Here is a 12,507-nt window from a genome sequence, read left to right as displayed (position 1 = left end):
GGCTCCATCGACTATAGGGTGAGCTTCTGTCTTCTGTCATGCCCATGCCCTGCCTACCCCACAGATCAACCAGACAACCCAAGCGAGGAGAACTGTGGTGTGATCCGCACTGAGTCCTCAGGCGGCTGGCAGAACCGTGACTGCAGTATTGCTCTGCCCTATGTGTGCAAGAAGAAGCCCAACTCCACCACTGAGCTGATGCCTCCAGGTGAGCCAGGGTCCATGCCACAAGTGTGTGTGTGTGTGTGTGTGTGTGTGTGTGTGTGTGTGCGTGTGTGTGTGTGTGTGTGTGTGTGTGTGTGTGATTAGGGAGCTCAGCTTCTCTTGTTCTCTCCATGACTTGAGGTGGTTTTCATCTTCTCTATCTAATTGCTGAGCTTAAGTTTGAACAAGTTTGAATGTGCCATTCATTCCTTTGGGAAATATTTGTGGGAACTGTGTTAAACGTTAGTAATATTCTCCATGTCCTGTGGAGACCACAGTCAACTGGAGGTGACAAGACCTATGAACACATAATTAGAATATCTTGAGCTATGGGCTGTTGTATTCATATAGATAATAAGTGCTAGAAAAGAAACAGTTGAAACTTCTGACACTTCAGAGTTTTGTGAAATGACATGTGACTTGTGCCTTTCAAGGTGAGAGCAAGGACAGGTGTGGGACACTCACGTGCAAAGGTGTGGAGGCAGGGAAGCCTCCAGGATGAGTCTGTAGTTGACTTGAAGAACAATCCCCACGTCTTCCAAGCAGGGTCTTTAGCTAGCCTCACACGAGAAGAACAATATCGTCTAGAACTGTGTGAGAAATTTTGGCCAATGGGTCCTGCCTCAAATGAACTGAATTAAATCCTTCTTTTAAGGGATCCACGTGACCCCTGTGCAGGATCCATTTGGGTGTGGGGATGAGAAGAGTTGAGAAAGGCAGGTTGAAACCCATCTCAGAAGAAACATGGCTTCTGGGTAAAGTTTGGGTGGGGTCAGGTAGCCCATGGAGAACCCTTGCAGGTTTTTAATCTCATTTGGATGATTTATAGAGATAGTTCTAGTGTCTCACAGGAGAAATGGAGGAATTTGGGACTATGGACAAAGTCCATTTGGGGGCTTTACCCCTTACTGGTTTGTGGCCATGGGTAAGCAGTTTAGTCTTTGGGGTACAGAATCCTCATTAACACATTGAAAAGAAGTGCCACCAGCCTGCAAGGGTGTTGCAAAACTGAGACCTGGCCCAAGGTGACAGTGTTCCTAGATGCCCTGGTTTTATCAGTATAACCTACCTGTCCACTGTTACACATAGCTGTGGACTCAGTAAAGAGGAGGTTTCCATTTTTAAAAATATGTATGTATGTATGTATGTATGTATGTATGTATATACCAGAAAAACCCACAAACCTGTGATGTTGGAGAGATTTAGTGTCAGCTTTCTGCTCTGGACTATGAAACATGCCAAAGACTAACTCAGGACTGTCAGCTACTGCATTCTCCCCTGACCCCTTTGGGGATCAGGAGCAAGCCCCACACCAGATAGCCCACCTCTGGCTGGGGAAAGCCTGGGCAGTCAACAATCCTGGGTTTTCTCAGAAGTGGCTTCTGAATTTTCCCTGTGTGTCCCCATGGCCAGACTTCCTCCAGTCAGGAGGATGGAGTCATGGAGTCATGTCTGTGACCTGAGATTCCCTCCCTCTTCTCTCATCACCAGCTCTCTAACATGAGGCATAATGTAAGCAGTTGTTAGGGCAGGCGGATTCTGCTTTTGGAGTGTCATCACATAAGGCATGTCATTTCCAGGTTGGCGCCCCAGCCAGGAGCAGCCTAAAATCCATTCTGTTGAGGTTGGCAGCTTCTTTCAGGTCATAGCTCATTGGCTAGTGAAAGATGATTGACGTTTTCTAAGCCAAGGAGTGAATCTGATCAGGTTCTGAGCCTACCCCCTTTGCTAGATCTCTGGGGAAAGGTGTGTCTGGAACATCCAGAAAGAGCATCCTCATTTGGAGCAATGTTTCAAGTAGGCACAGGTCTTCCTGCCTGGCCAGGCGGAATCCTGCCTGAGCCTGACACTGTGGGTGGTTTGAAGATGTCCTGTTTTCTCTTGCCAAGATCCAAGTGAGGGCTTGTTTGCCTCAACTGCTCTCAGAACCCAGGCCCTAGAGGGTGAAGCTGAAATGCATGGTCCTGAGTGTAAGAGGGCATTGGGGTATATGGAGAGGAGTTGGGGATGGGGAAAGGAGCCAGGGGAGGCATCCTAGCTTGGGGATGTGGCCAACTACAGTGACTTTATGCACCCCATGATCCTGATTGCTCATCCAGCCTATGATCTGCTCAGTTTCCCAGTGGTCCACACTGGTTCTTGTTATTGCCTCAAGGCCCTTTCCCTTCATCCAAGCCTTCCCAGGCCAGCACAGTGTTGAGGCTCAGTGACTTATTTGCCAGAATAATTAGGATTCCCTTTACTAAGCAAGGTTGCCACAAGCTAAGTTTGATTCGCATAGCAGGAAATACCATCTAGAGAGGAGAAAACTGGGGCTCAGAGGGCGTTGTATGCGTGTGTGTGTGTGTGTGTGTGTGTGTGTGTGTGTGTGTGTATGCACATACCAGTAATGGAGGTTGGGCCTAGGTGCTGTCCTTTAGCTCTTTTTTTTTTTTTTTTGCTGAAGGCTGGTGCTCTACCAGCCTTAGAACCAAGCCTCTACGTCTAGCTTTTTGGTGGTTAATTGGAGATAAGAGTCTCACAGACTTTCCTGGCCCAGGAACTGACTTCAAGTGAAGATCCTCAGAACTCAGTCTAGACAGTAGCTAGGATTGCAAGATGTGAGCCACTGGTGCCCAGAGTGAACTTCACTTTCTCTTTTTTTTTTTAAATTTATTTTTGTTTTTTGTTTATGTGTTACCAAGAAATTGAGTCCAGGGCCTCATGTATGCTAGGCAAGCACTTTACCACTAAGCTACATTCCCAACTCTGAGAATTTCAGTCTTAATCCGGATCTCTGCCTACTCAGTAGCTGAAAATACAGATGTGAGCTACCACACTGGGCTCTAAGAAGGGTTTTATTTTCAACATCCAGACTGTTCTGAGTAGGGAAGGTCGACATGGGATATACTTGGGAAGAGGATAACTTGGTTATTCCGATTGTGTTGATGTCCAGTGAACTGGTAGGTATCCAGTCTGGGCAACTTGGTCTCTGAGCAGTGGCCTCGGGGCTCTCTCTCCACAGACAGGTGGGCCAATGTGAAGGTGGAGTGTGAGCCGAGCTGGCAGCCCTTCCAGGGCCACTGCTACCGCCTTCAGGCTGAGAAGCGCAGCTGGCAGGAGTCCAAGAAGGTGTGTCTTCGGGGTGGAGGTGACCTGCTCAGCATCCATAGCATGGCTGAGCTGGAGTTCATCACTAAGCACATCAAACAAGGTGAGGGGCTGCCTGGCCGCGTGGCTGAGATGGAGGGCGGGGCCTGTCTGCTGTCCATCCAGTTCTCTATCCAGGAAGTTCAGAGCGTGTCCCTCCCCTTCCTGTGGGTGGCTGGGCCTGACTTGTCCATGTCTTCTCTATCTTCCTCTTCTACTGCGTGTCACAGAGGTGGAGGAGCTGTGGATCGGCCTCAATGATTTGAAACTGCAGATGAATTTCGAGTGGTCTGACGGAAGCCTTGTGAGCTTCACCCACTGGCATCCTTTTGAGCCCAACAACTTCCGGGACAGTCTAGAGGACTGTGTGACCATCTGGGGGCCGGTGAGACCCTTCTTTCCCACCACAGAGCCACAGAACCCATGCCCCCCACCCCACCCCAGACCTCCCCATTGATCCTTGGCAGTCCACCGGGTTTTGTCTCTCACCCTCCACTTGACTAGCTGAGTCACTTTGGCCATGTTACCTCTGGGCCACAAGGAAAATGAGAGGAATCTACTCTCAGGAAACCTTAGGTGCATTTGCCTGGAATGTTTTTTTGGTCTCGTGCCAATGCTCCTCCCCACCAGCAGGTGGCATCAGAACCTGTAGGATGGAGAGGCTCTAGGAGCAGGGCTGTCTGCCAGCCCACGCCCTCCAGGAGTTTGAACTTATTACAAGATCCTTTCTTTCTCTAGAAATGGGGTTCTGTTTGCCATGGTCTTGACTTTGACATGGTGTGTGCAAGCGAATTAACCCAGGGCTTCAAATAAAGAAGAAATCCTTTAAAAAGAGATAGAGCTGCAGGGACACGTCGCCTGTTTAGGAGCCATGCAGAATATTCTGTCAGATGCAGTGCCAGGAACTGAAACAGCAGAGTTTTTGCCTTTGGGGCTGTTATTTAACAACATAAAAGCAGTTATGTATTGAGTACCAACTTTGTGCCAGGCACTTCCTGGGTGCTAGGATATATAAGCATGGTGTTCTTAAAGTGAGCCTAAAGGCCGACTCCCTGCTGGACGGCTGTGTATACCAATAAGGGCTCAAGTGCTTTTATCCCTGAGATTCTCAGCTGGCTGAATCTGGTCCTGATTTATGGATTTAACTTTACTGTAAGTATAAAAGCATATAGTATATACAAGGATTGGTACTGTCTGTGATTGCAGGTGGGGAGCTTAGAACACATCTCCTGTGGATAAGCCCAGACCTTACACTTAGAAACACACCTGTTTGTTCAACTGACAAAAAAAAAAAACCCAAAAACCTGTTTGTGCTATCCAGATACTCTAACAATTCTAGCTGCTTTTTGTTTGTAGCAGGGGAGGGCTTTGTTTATCTTTAATAGTACTGGGGTTTGAGCTCAGCCTCGGGCTTGCTGAGCAGATACAGTACCATTTGAGGCACACCTTCAGACCCAGCCAGTTTGGTTTTGATGTTTTTAAAATTCAGAATTGAGAATAGCTTTCTCCATTGAGGCATTATTGTTAGAGTTTCAGCGCATTTGCATATAAATGATTTATGCTCTCATCTACCCGGGAGGCTTACAGAATGTGTTGTCCCCATTGAACAGGGTCATATAACTCAGCATCACACAGTAAGTCAGAGATAGGGCCAGGCCAAGAAACAAGTCCATGGAAAGATTGGAGGTGCGGGGGAGAGGACGGAAGATGTGGGGTATGACTTTCCCTCACTGTGTTCCTAGGAAGGTCGCTGGAATGACAGCCCCTGTAACCAATCCCTGCCTTCCATCTGCAAGAAGGCTGGTCAGCTGAGCCAGGGGGCCGCTGAGGAGGACCACGGCTGCCGAAAGGTGAGGGTGTTTCTGGACCTGCCCTGAATGGGGCCTGCCAGCAGGGCCCCCAGGGCGAAGGGGTGGAAGGAATCCTTCAGCCTTCCCCAGCACTCACCCACTTGTCTAGCTTGCCAATTGCTCCTGTCTGAAGGAGCAGTACTGCATGGGGTGGGATAGGGCAGGGACTATAAGAGGAAGTGAAGACCCTCATCCAGGCGGGAATCTTTCCCCCATCTATGAGGAAGCACTTCCCACCCCAGTGGAGAACAGGGAGGTGAGAATGGCCCAGTCATAGCGGGAAGAGGCCTCTGTGTACCCCAGGCCTTTCTCCTCTGTGCCTTGCTGGCATGTGCCTCGGTGCTACAGTGTGTGCTTGCCTGTCACCTCTGGAGGTGTGAGGCCCCTTGATGAGGGCAGTCTTCATCTTCTTCCTCTTCTTGGTCCACCACCCTGGGCTCCCTCCCCTCCCCTCCCCCTGGGCCCCAGAAGAGGAGGGGAGGGCTGAGGAATGAAAGGTGAGTGAGTGGAGCCATGTGGGGACGGGTGAGAATGAGCTGGTGATGGCCCTGCCTCCAGCTCTTCCTCACCCTGCAGAGTGGTGGCAGGGGTGTGAGAGGCAGGGGTGTGGGGAGGTTGCTGATAAGGCCTACTTTGTGGCCTTCCCGTCTCTCCCCTCAACCTCTCCCTGTAGATTTGTTCCTCACTGTATTTTCCTATGGATTAAGCCCCTCACCACAGCCATTCCCACCTGCAACCAGACCTTCCCCCAGGGGAGAAGCAGGAAATACCAGTGGGCCTGCTCAAGATGGATGGGCCCAGCGGAGAGGCCTGAGCTCTGCGAGCTCAAAGTATTTCGCCTGGAGACTGTCTTGGCTTGGGTGGGATAGAGAGAGGGGATAGAGAAGAGTTGCTAATTGCCTGGCACCAGGGCCAGTCTAGAGGTGTGTGTGTGTGTGTGTGTGTGTGTGTGTGTGTGTGTGTGTTGGTGTGCATCTCAGGATGGCTAGAGGTCTCTGGCCAGATTCTAATGGTCACATGTGCTCCCCTCCCCCATCATACCTTCTGCCTTGGCTCCTGACATCACCCAGATACCAACATTGCACCTAGAATGTTCTCTTCTCTACTCCCCACTGATGGGCTACCCTGCCCCCCCCCAAGCACATCCTCCCCAGTTCTAGCTTTTTACAGACCTCTGAGAACTACTCAGCCCCGCCCCTCCCGCAACACCCCGGCAACTCCAAAGCTTTTCAGCTCTGGTTTCCCAGCCAACCAGCAGTTTCACACTGTACCTCTTTGTTTCAGTGCTACTCATCTTCTGAGCCAGGCTGACTCCTTCAGCCACCTGCAACCATCCTGGCCTGCCGGTCATGGTTAATGTGGGGGGTGGGGGGAAGAGTGGACACTGACCAAACATAGGCATTACCCTCTCTGGGATTGAACCCATGCCCCTGCTGTCTTTTTTTTTTTTTTTTTTGAGGGTCATGGGGCTTGAACTTGGCCTGGGCATTGTCCCTGAGCTCTTCAGCTCAAGGCTACTGCCCGACTCTTGAGCCAAGCCCCACTTCCCATTTTCTAGAGGTTAACTGGAGATAAGAGTCTCAGGTCTTTTTGTGCCCAGGCTGGTGTTGAACCTTGATCCTTAGATCTCAGCCTCCTGAGTAGCTAGGATTACAGGCGTGAGCCACCATGCCTGGCCTGCTGGCCTTTTGTACCCCAGTATTTATGGGGGAAGAGGGTGGCCTCTTCCTCTCACAGACTCCCCTCTTCTGTCCTCTGTCTTGAGCCAGGGTTGGACTTGGCATAGCCCATCGTGCTACTGGCTGGGAGAAGACCAAGTGACTTACAGTGAGGCCCGGCGCCTGTGTACTGACCACGGCTCTCAGCTGGTTACCATCACCAACAGGTATGGGAGGAGCCAGAAGCCCTGATCAGCCCTTGCCTGCATCCTGGTCTAATCTACCCCCTCCACCAAATAAGGTAGTTTCCTGCCATCAGATCTATGCAGACCTGGAGTCTCTTAAGGCTCAATGGACTCCAGGGTCTTCTTGAAATCTTACGGTAAGAAAGGTAGGTGTGTGTGTGTGTGTGTGTGTGTGTGTGTGTGTGTGTGTGTGTGTGTACTAGGACTTGTACTTAGGGTCTTACTCTTACTTGGCTGTTTTGCTCAAAATAGCACCTTGAGCTGGTTGCTTTATTTCTAGCTTTTTGGTGGTTAACTGAAGATAACACTCATAGCTTTTCCTGCCTGGGCTGGCTTTGAACCTTGATCCTCAGATCTCAGCCCCCCTGAGTTGCTAGGATTACAGGCCTGAGCCACCAGTACCCAGCAAGGAAGACTTTCCCTGGTTAAGTGACCTCAGGCTTGTGAAGGACGGGGGCAGGGCCCAGGTGCAAATGGAGTGCCCAGGAAAGGCAGGCCTTGGCAGCGTGTGATCCTTTCTGCTTTCTTCTCAGCAAGGCACGGAGGTGTGGACAATAGAAGAGGGAGCTTGGTTTCCTCCTCTGTCACATGGAGTCCCCACTTCCTTCAGCCTCTTACTGGTTGGGCAAAGCATTCAAGCTCTTGGGGCTGGTGACTTGGGCTTGGGCTCCAGGGATGGGGTAGTGAACTTCCTGCCTTGACCAGCCCATCTCCCAAAGGTTCGAGCAGGCCTTCGTCAGCAGCCTCATCTACAACTGGGAGGGCCAGTACTTCTGGACAGCCCTGCAGGACCTCAACGCCACCGGCTCCTTCCACTGGCTCAGTGGGGACGAAGTCATGTATACCCACTGGAATCGGGACCAGCCCGGTGAGCCCCGCCGTCACAGCACCCCTTCTTTTCTCTGGTCATGAGGAAGCTGGAAGGCTGTGTTGGACTTGCCCTCTAGGGCTGAGCCCTGGAGTTTCACAGGAAATGGATCATTTCTACAATATGGCACGTTGTTCAGGAGCACAGGTTCTGGAGCCAAAAGGCCTGGCCTGGGTTCCTGACTGCTGGTGGCTGGTGGGGTGTCTCTGGACCCAGGCCTCTTCTGTCAGATGGGGATCATGGCGCTTTCCTCAAAGAGCTGATGTGAGGTTTAAAGATAGGCCCCGTGCTAACATAGGAAAAGGGCTAATGTATGCAGAGTGGATATAATAATGAGCACAATACAGTGCTTGCTGTGAATAGTGTTAAAATCCCATGCTAATTACGTTTTCCCCCTAATCCTTCACATAACCTCAGGTACCTCAGGGGCTCAGAGAAGTTAAGGAACTTGCCTAAGATCTCATAGGAAACAACCACAGAGCTGGGCCGCTGCCTCATTCCTTCCTCCTCCCCTGGCTCTGAGCTTGTCCCTGCAGAGAGGGCCAAGCTGGTTCCTCTTGTCAGGGCTGGAGTGGTGAATCCTCTTTCATGAGCTGGTCTCTTCTCTCTTCCTCAGGGTACAGCCGTGGGGGCTGTGTGGCTCTGGCCACCGGTAGTGCCATGGGACTATGGGAGGTGAAGAACTGCACCTCATTCCGGGCTCGCTACATCTGCCGGCAGAGCCTCGGCACACCAGTGACGCCAGAGCTGCCCGGGCCGGACCCCACACCCAGCCTCACTGGCTCCTGTCCACAGGGCTGGGCCTCAGACCCTAAACTCCGCTACTGTTATAAGGTAAGTTAGCCTGTTGGCATGGCAGAGGGCAGAAGAGAAGGGCGGAGCAAAGAGGCCGCTGTCCTGAGTATTATCTGTAGTCCAGGCATACCACAGCAGACAGTAAACTCTGTGTGTGTGTGTTTGTGTATGTGTGCGTGCGTGTGTGTGTGTGTGTGTGTGTGTGTGCGCGTGCATGCACTGGTCCTGGGGCTTGAACTCAGAACTCAGGGCCTGGATTGCTGTCCCTCAGCTTTTTTACTCAAAGGCTAGTGCTCTACCACTTGAGCCACAGATCTACTTCTGCCTTCTTGGCTAGCACTAGTTTCTCAGTGAGGCTGAGATCTGGGGTCATGTTTCAAAGCCAGACTAAGCAGAAAAGTCTGTATGGAACTCTTATCTCCAATTAACTATCAAGAAGAAGAGGAGGAGGAAGGAGAGGAGGAGGAGGAGGAGGAGGAGGAGGAGGAGGAGGAGGAGGAGGAGGAGGAGAAGCAGCAGCTGCAGCAGCTGGAAATAGAACTGTAGCTCAAAGTAGTAGAACACTAGCCTTGAGTACCAAAGCTCAGGGTCAGTGCCCAGGCTCTGAATTCAAGCCCTTCAAACCCCAGGATGGCACACACACACACACACACACACACACACCAAACAACAACAACAACAACAACAACAACAGCAAGACTTTCCTTCTCAGTCTGGCTTTAGACCTAAGCCACCTGAAGAGCTAGGATTACAGGCTTGAGCCACTCATACCTGACTAAATAAACTCTCCAAGGCCCTGGGTTTTATCCCCAGCACCACAAAACAACAAAACAAACAAGATCTGCTAGGTTGCCACTGTAGAGACCCAGCCTCAGTAAGTCTTCATGGCGCCTGGTCATCTGCCATGTTTCAGGGTCATGGAAGTAACTAAGGTCTTTTATGAAGTGCAGAAACTGAAGTCTAGGAAGAGGCACTGGTCCATAGCATATTGTAGCTGTGCTATAATGGATCTCCGCTGGCAGATTGGGCACAGGGGCTCTAGCCTGTGCTGATGGTGAGGGTTTCCCTTTCCTGACGAGCAGGATTGTCCTTAGTAATTGAACCACAGCACCCCACCCTCCTATTGTCATGGGGACCCTGAGAAGGTGGGCCAGTGGGCAAAGCTTCAGCACTGAGCTCTACTCCTGCAGGTATTCAGCTCAGAGCGGCTACAGGACAAGAAAAGCTGGATCCAGGCCCAGGGGAACTGCCAGGAGTTGGGGGCCCAGCTGCTGAGCCTAGCCAGCTACGAAGAGGAGCACTTTGTGGCCAATATGCTCAACAAAATCTTTGGGTACTGAGCTTGGGACCAAGCAGGGCTGGGGTGGGGAGGTGCTTCAGGACAGGCGTAAAAGTAAACTATCAGACCCTTGGTTTTGCTGGGGACAGGAAATGGGTAGAGTAAAGGTGATTGCGAGCTTGGAATGCCTCAATAAACCATTCTGAGATATTAGGATTGCTCAGGGAATTTTTTTCAGGACCCCATCTCTATCTTGTGGGCCCCAAAGTACTATTTTCTATGGCACATATCATTTATATACCTTACTATTAGGAAAAATCCAAACGGGGTCAAACTTTCTGAGACCAATTTATTTATTTTTATTTTTAAATTAATTTAAAATTATTTTTGATTATGTAGTACTAAGGAATTGAACCTAGGGCCTCATGCATGCTAGGCAAGCACTCTACCACTAAGCCACATTCCCAGCCCTCCTTCCTGAGATTTTAATTCTAAGGATCTCTTCTAGTAATCAAGATTATGTATGTTTTGTTTTGTTTTTTTTGGTGCTGGTCTTGGGGTCTGGATTCAGGGAATGGGGAGCCAGGCCACTGCCACATGAACTGGACAATTTTCTTTAGCTTTCCTCATCTCCAGGGAAAGAGCTTGAGCAAACCAGGGTGTTTTGGGCACTGGTGGCTCATGTCTGTAATCCCAGCTACTCAGGAGGATCTGAGGATTGTGGTTCAAAGCCAGCCAGGGCAGGAAAATCCATGAGACTATTATCCCCAGTTAACCACCAGAAAACCAGAAGTGGCAGTGTGGCTTAAAGTGGATAAAGTGCTAGCTTTGAGCAAAAGAGCTCAAGGACAATGCCTAGGCCCCGAGTTCAAGTTTCATGACCAGAGGGGGGCGGGGAATGGAAAAGAAAAGAAAAACAGAAAGAAAGGAAGAAAGAAAGAAAGAAAGAAAGAAAGAAAGAAAGAAAGAAAGAAAGAAAGAGAGAGGACAAGAAAATGACTGCTTTGGCAGGCCAGAATGAAGCTCAGATGGAACAGACTCAGGCACAGGACTGCCCAGGTCATCAGTAGCCAAGTAAATTTTGGTCCCTGTGGTTCTCACTTCTCTTTTCTCTCTCCATCCCTGGTACTGAAGTGAATCAGAGCCGGAGATCCACGAGCAGCACTGGTTCTGGATTGGCCTGAACCGTCGGGACCCTAAAGAGGGTCAGAGTTGGCGCTGGAGCGATGGACTAGGGGTGAGGGTTAGGGAGGAGGCTGAGGCAAAACTGGGGATTGGGGGCGCGTGGCTTGATTGTGGGTGGGACTTATCAGATTAAGTGCTTGGGGTAGGTGGGGTTCTAAGAGGCCAGAGCTTAAGAAAGCAGGCTGGAGATGGGAGCCCAGCCCAGTATGGGAGTATTCAGCTTGGGCCAGTCCTCCTGGTTATCTATCCTGTACCCTGTGTCTTAAGTGTTTCTTCCCTCCTCTACCCGGTTCTCCAGTTCTCTTACCACAATTTTGACCGGAGCCGGCATGATGATGATGACATCAGGGGCTGTGCAGTGCTGGACCTGGCGTCCCTGCAGTGGGTGGCCATGCAGTGCGAGACGCAGCTGGACTGGATTTGCAAGATCCCTCGAGGTTGGCTGGGTAGCTCTGGGGAACATTCCGAGAGAAGGGCAGTGGGGCCTGGCCTCCTGGGAGAGCCTCCTTTCCTGGGTAGCATCTTTGTTTCTGCTGTCCCGCAGGCACAGAGGCTCGGGAGCCTGACGTCAGCCCACAAGGTGAGACCCTCAGCTTCCTCCCCTCCACACCATGGTCAGGGGTTCCGGCCCAAGGGGATGTTTTGGCTGGGGTTGGACACTGTCACCCTGCTTTCTTTGATCTGGAAGGAGAGGCAAGTCCAGGTCCTTGAGCCTGGCCTTGCCCTGGCCCCTTGGTGTGCCTCTGGGCCCTGGCCCTGGCCCCCACCCCTGCGCTGCTCCCGCAGGCCGGCGGGAGTGGCTGCGCTTCCAGGAGGCAGAATACAAGTTTTTCGAGCATCACTCCACGTGGGCGCAGGCACAGCGAATCTGCACATGGTTCCAGGCCGAGCTGACCTCTGTGCACAGCCAGGATGAGCTGGACTTCCTGGGGCACAACCTGCAGAAGGTGGGCAAGAGATGGCCAGGGGTATAAACTTGGAGGGAAGACCTATGGGACCAAAGGCCAGGAGGCTGCCAACCTGCACCTTCCCTCCGCCTCCCCAGTTCTCTAGAGGCCAGGAGCAGCACTGGTGGATTGGCCTGCACACCTCGGAGAGTGATGGGCGCTTCAGGTGAGAAGCATTGGTGGGCTGCAGGTGTGAAAGGAGCGCATGCGCAGGCGGCCAGCTCTGCCCCTGGGCCCACCCTAGGAGTGTGTTGGGGGATAGATGCCATGTTTGAATTTAGCTTTGCTCCTCTCTTGACTGTGTGGCTTCAGGCAAATGACTTTGCCTTTCTAGTCTTCTCATCTAA

General features: G+C 51.3%; 1 protein-coding gene across 1 annotated transcript in view; it reads left to right on the top strand.

Annotated features, from left to right (window-relative positions):
• The window catches only part of Mrc2 (mannose receptor C-type 2), a 55,343-nt gene that overhangs the window by 34,030 nt on the left and 8,806 nt on the right, over positions 1 to 12,507 (top strand). Inside the window, exons 6-18 of the mRNA XM_090349982.1 lie at positions 65 to 208; positions 3,209 to 3,397; positions 3,564 to 3,718; positions 5,076 to 5,183; positions 6,953 to 7,068; positions 7,806 to 7,954; positions 8,571 to 8,788; positions 9,940 to 10,082; positions 11,163 to 11,265; positions 11,512 to 11,650; positions 11,758 to 11,793; positions 12,000 to 12,160; positions 12,259 to 12,326. Coding sequence (XP_090206108.1) covers positions 65 to 208; positions 3,209 to 3,397; positions 3,564 to 3,718; positions 5,076 to 5,183; positions 6,953 to 7,068; positions 7,806 to 7,954; positions 8,571 to 8,788; positions 9,940 to 10,082; positions 11,163 to 11,265; positions 11,512 to 11,650; positions 11,758 to 11,793; positions 12,000 to 12,160; positions 12,259 to 12,326 — 1,729 coding nt within the window. The remainder of the gene's footprint in view (positions 1 to 64; positions 209 to 3,208; positions 3,398 to 3,563; positions 3,719 to 5,075; positions 5,184 to 6,952; positions 7,069 to 7,805; positions 7,955 to 8,570; positions 8,789 to 9,939; positions 10,083 to 11,162; positions 11,266 to 11,511; positions 11,651 to 11,757; positions 11,794 to 11,999; positions 12,161 to 12,258; positions 12,327 to 12,507) is intronic.

The sequence above is a fragment of the Megascapheus bottae genome, chromosome 17 (assembly GCF_031878675.1).
Source record: "Megascapheus bottae isolate mThoBot1 chromosome 17, mThoBot2.hap1, whole genome shotgun sequence".
NCBI classification, from domain to species: domain Eukaryota; kingdom Metazoa; phylum Chordata; class Mammalia; order Rodentia; family Geomyidae; genus Megascapheus; species Megascapheus bottae.
The sequence above is the reverse complement of the archived record's forward strand: the minus strand, read 5'-3'. Positions and strand labels throughout refer to the sequence as shown.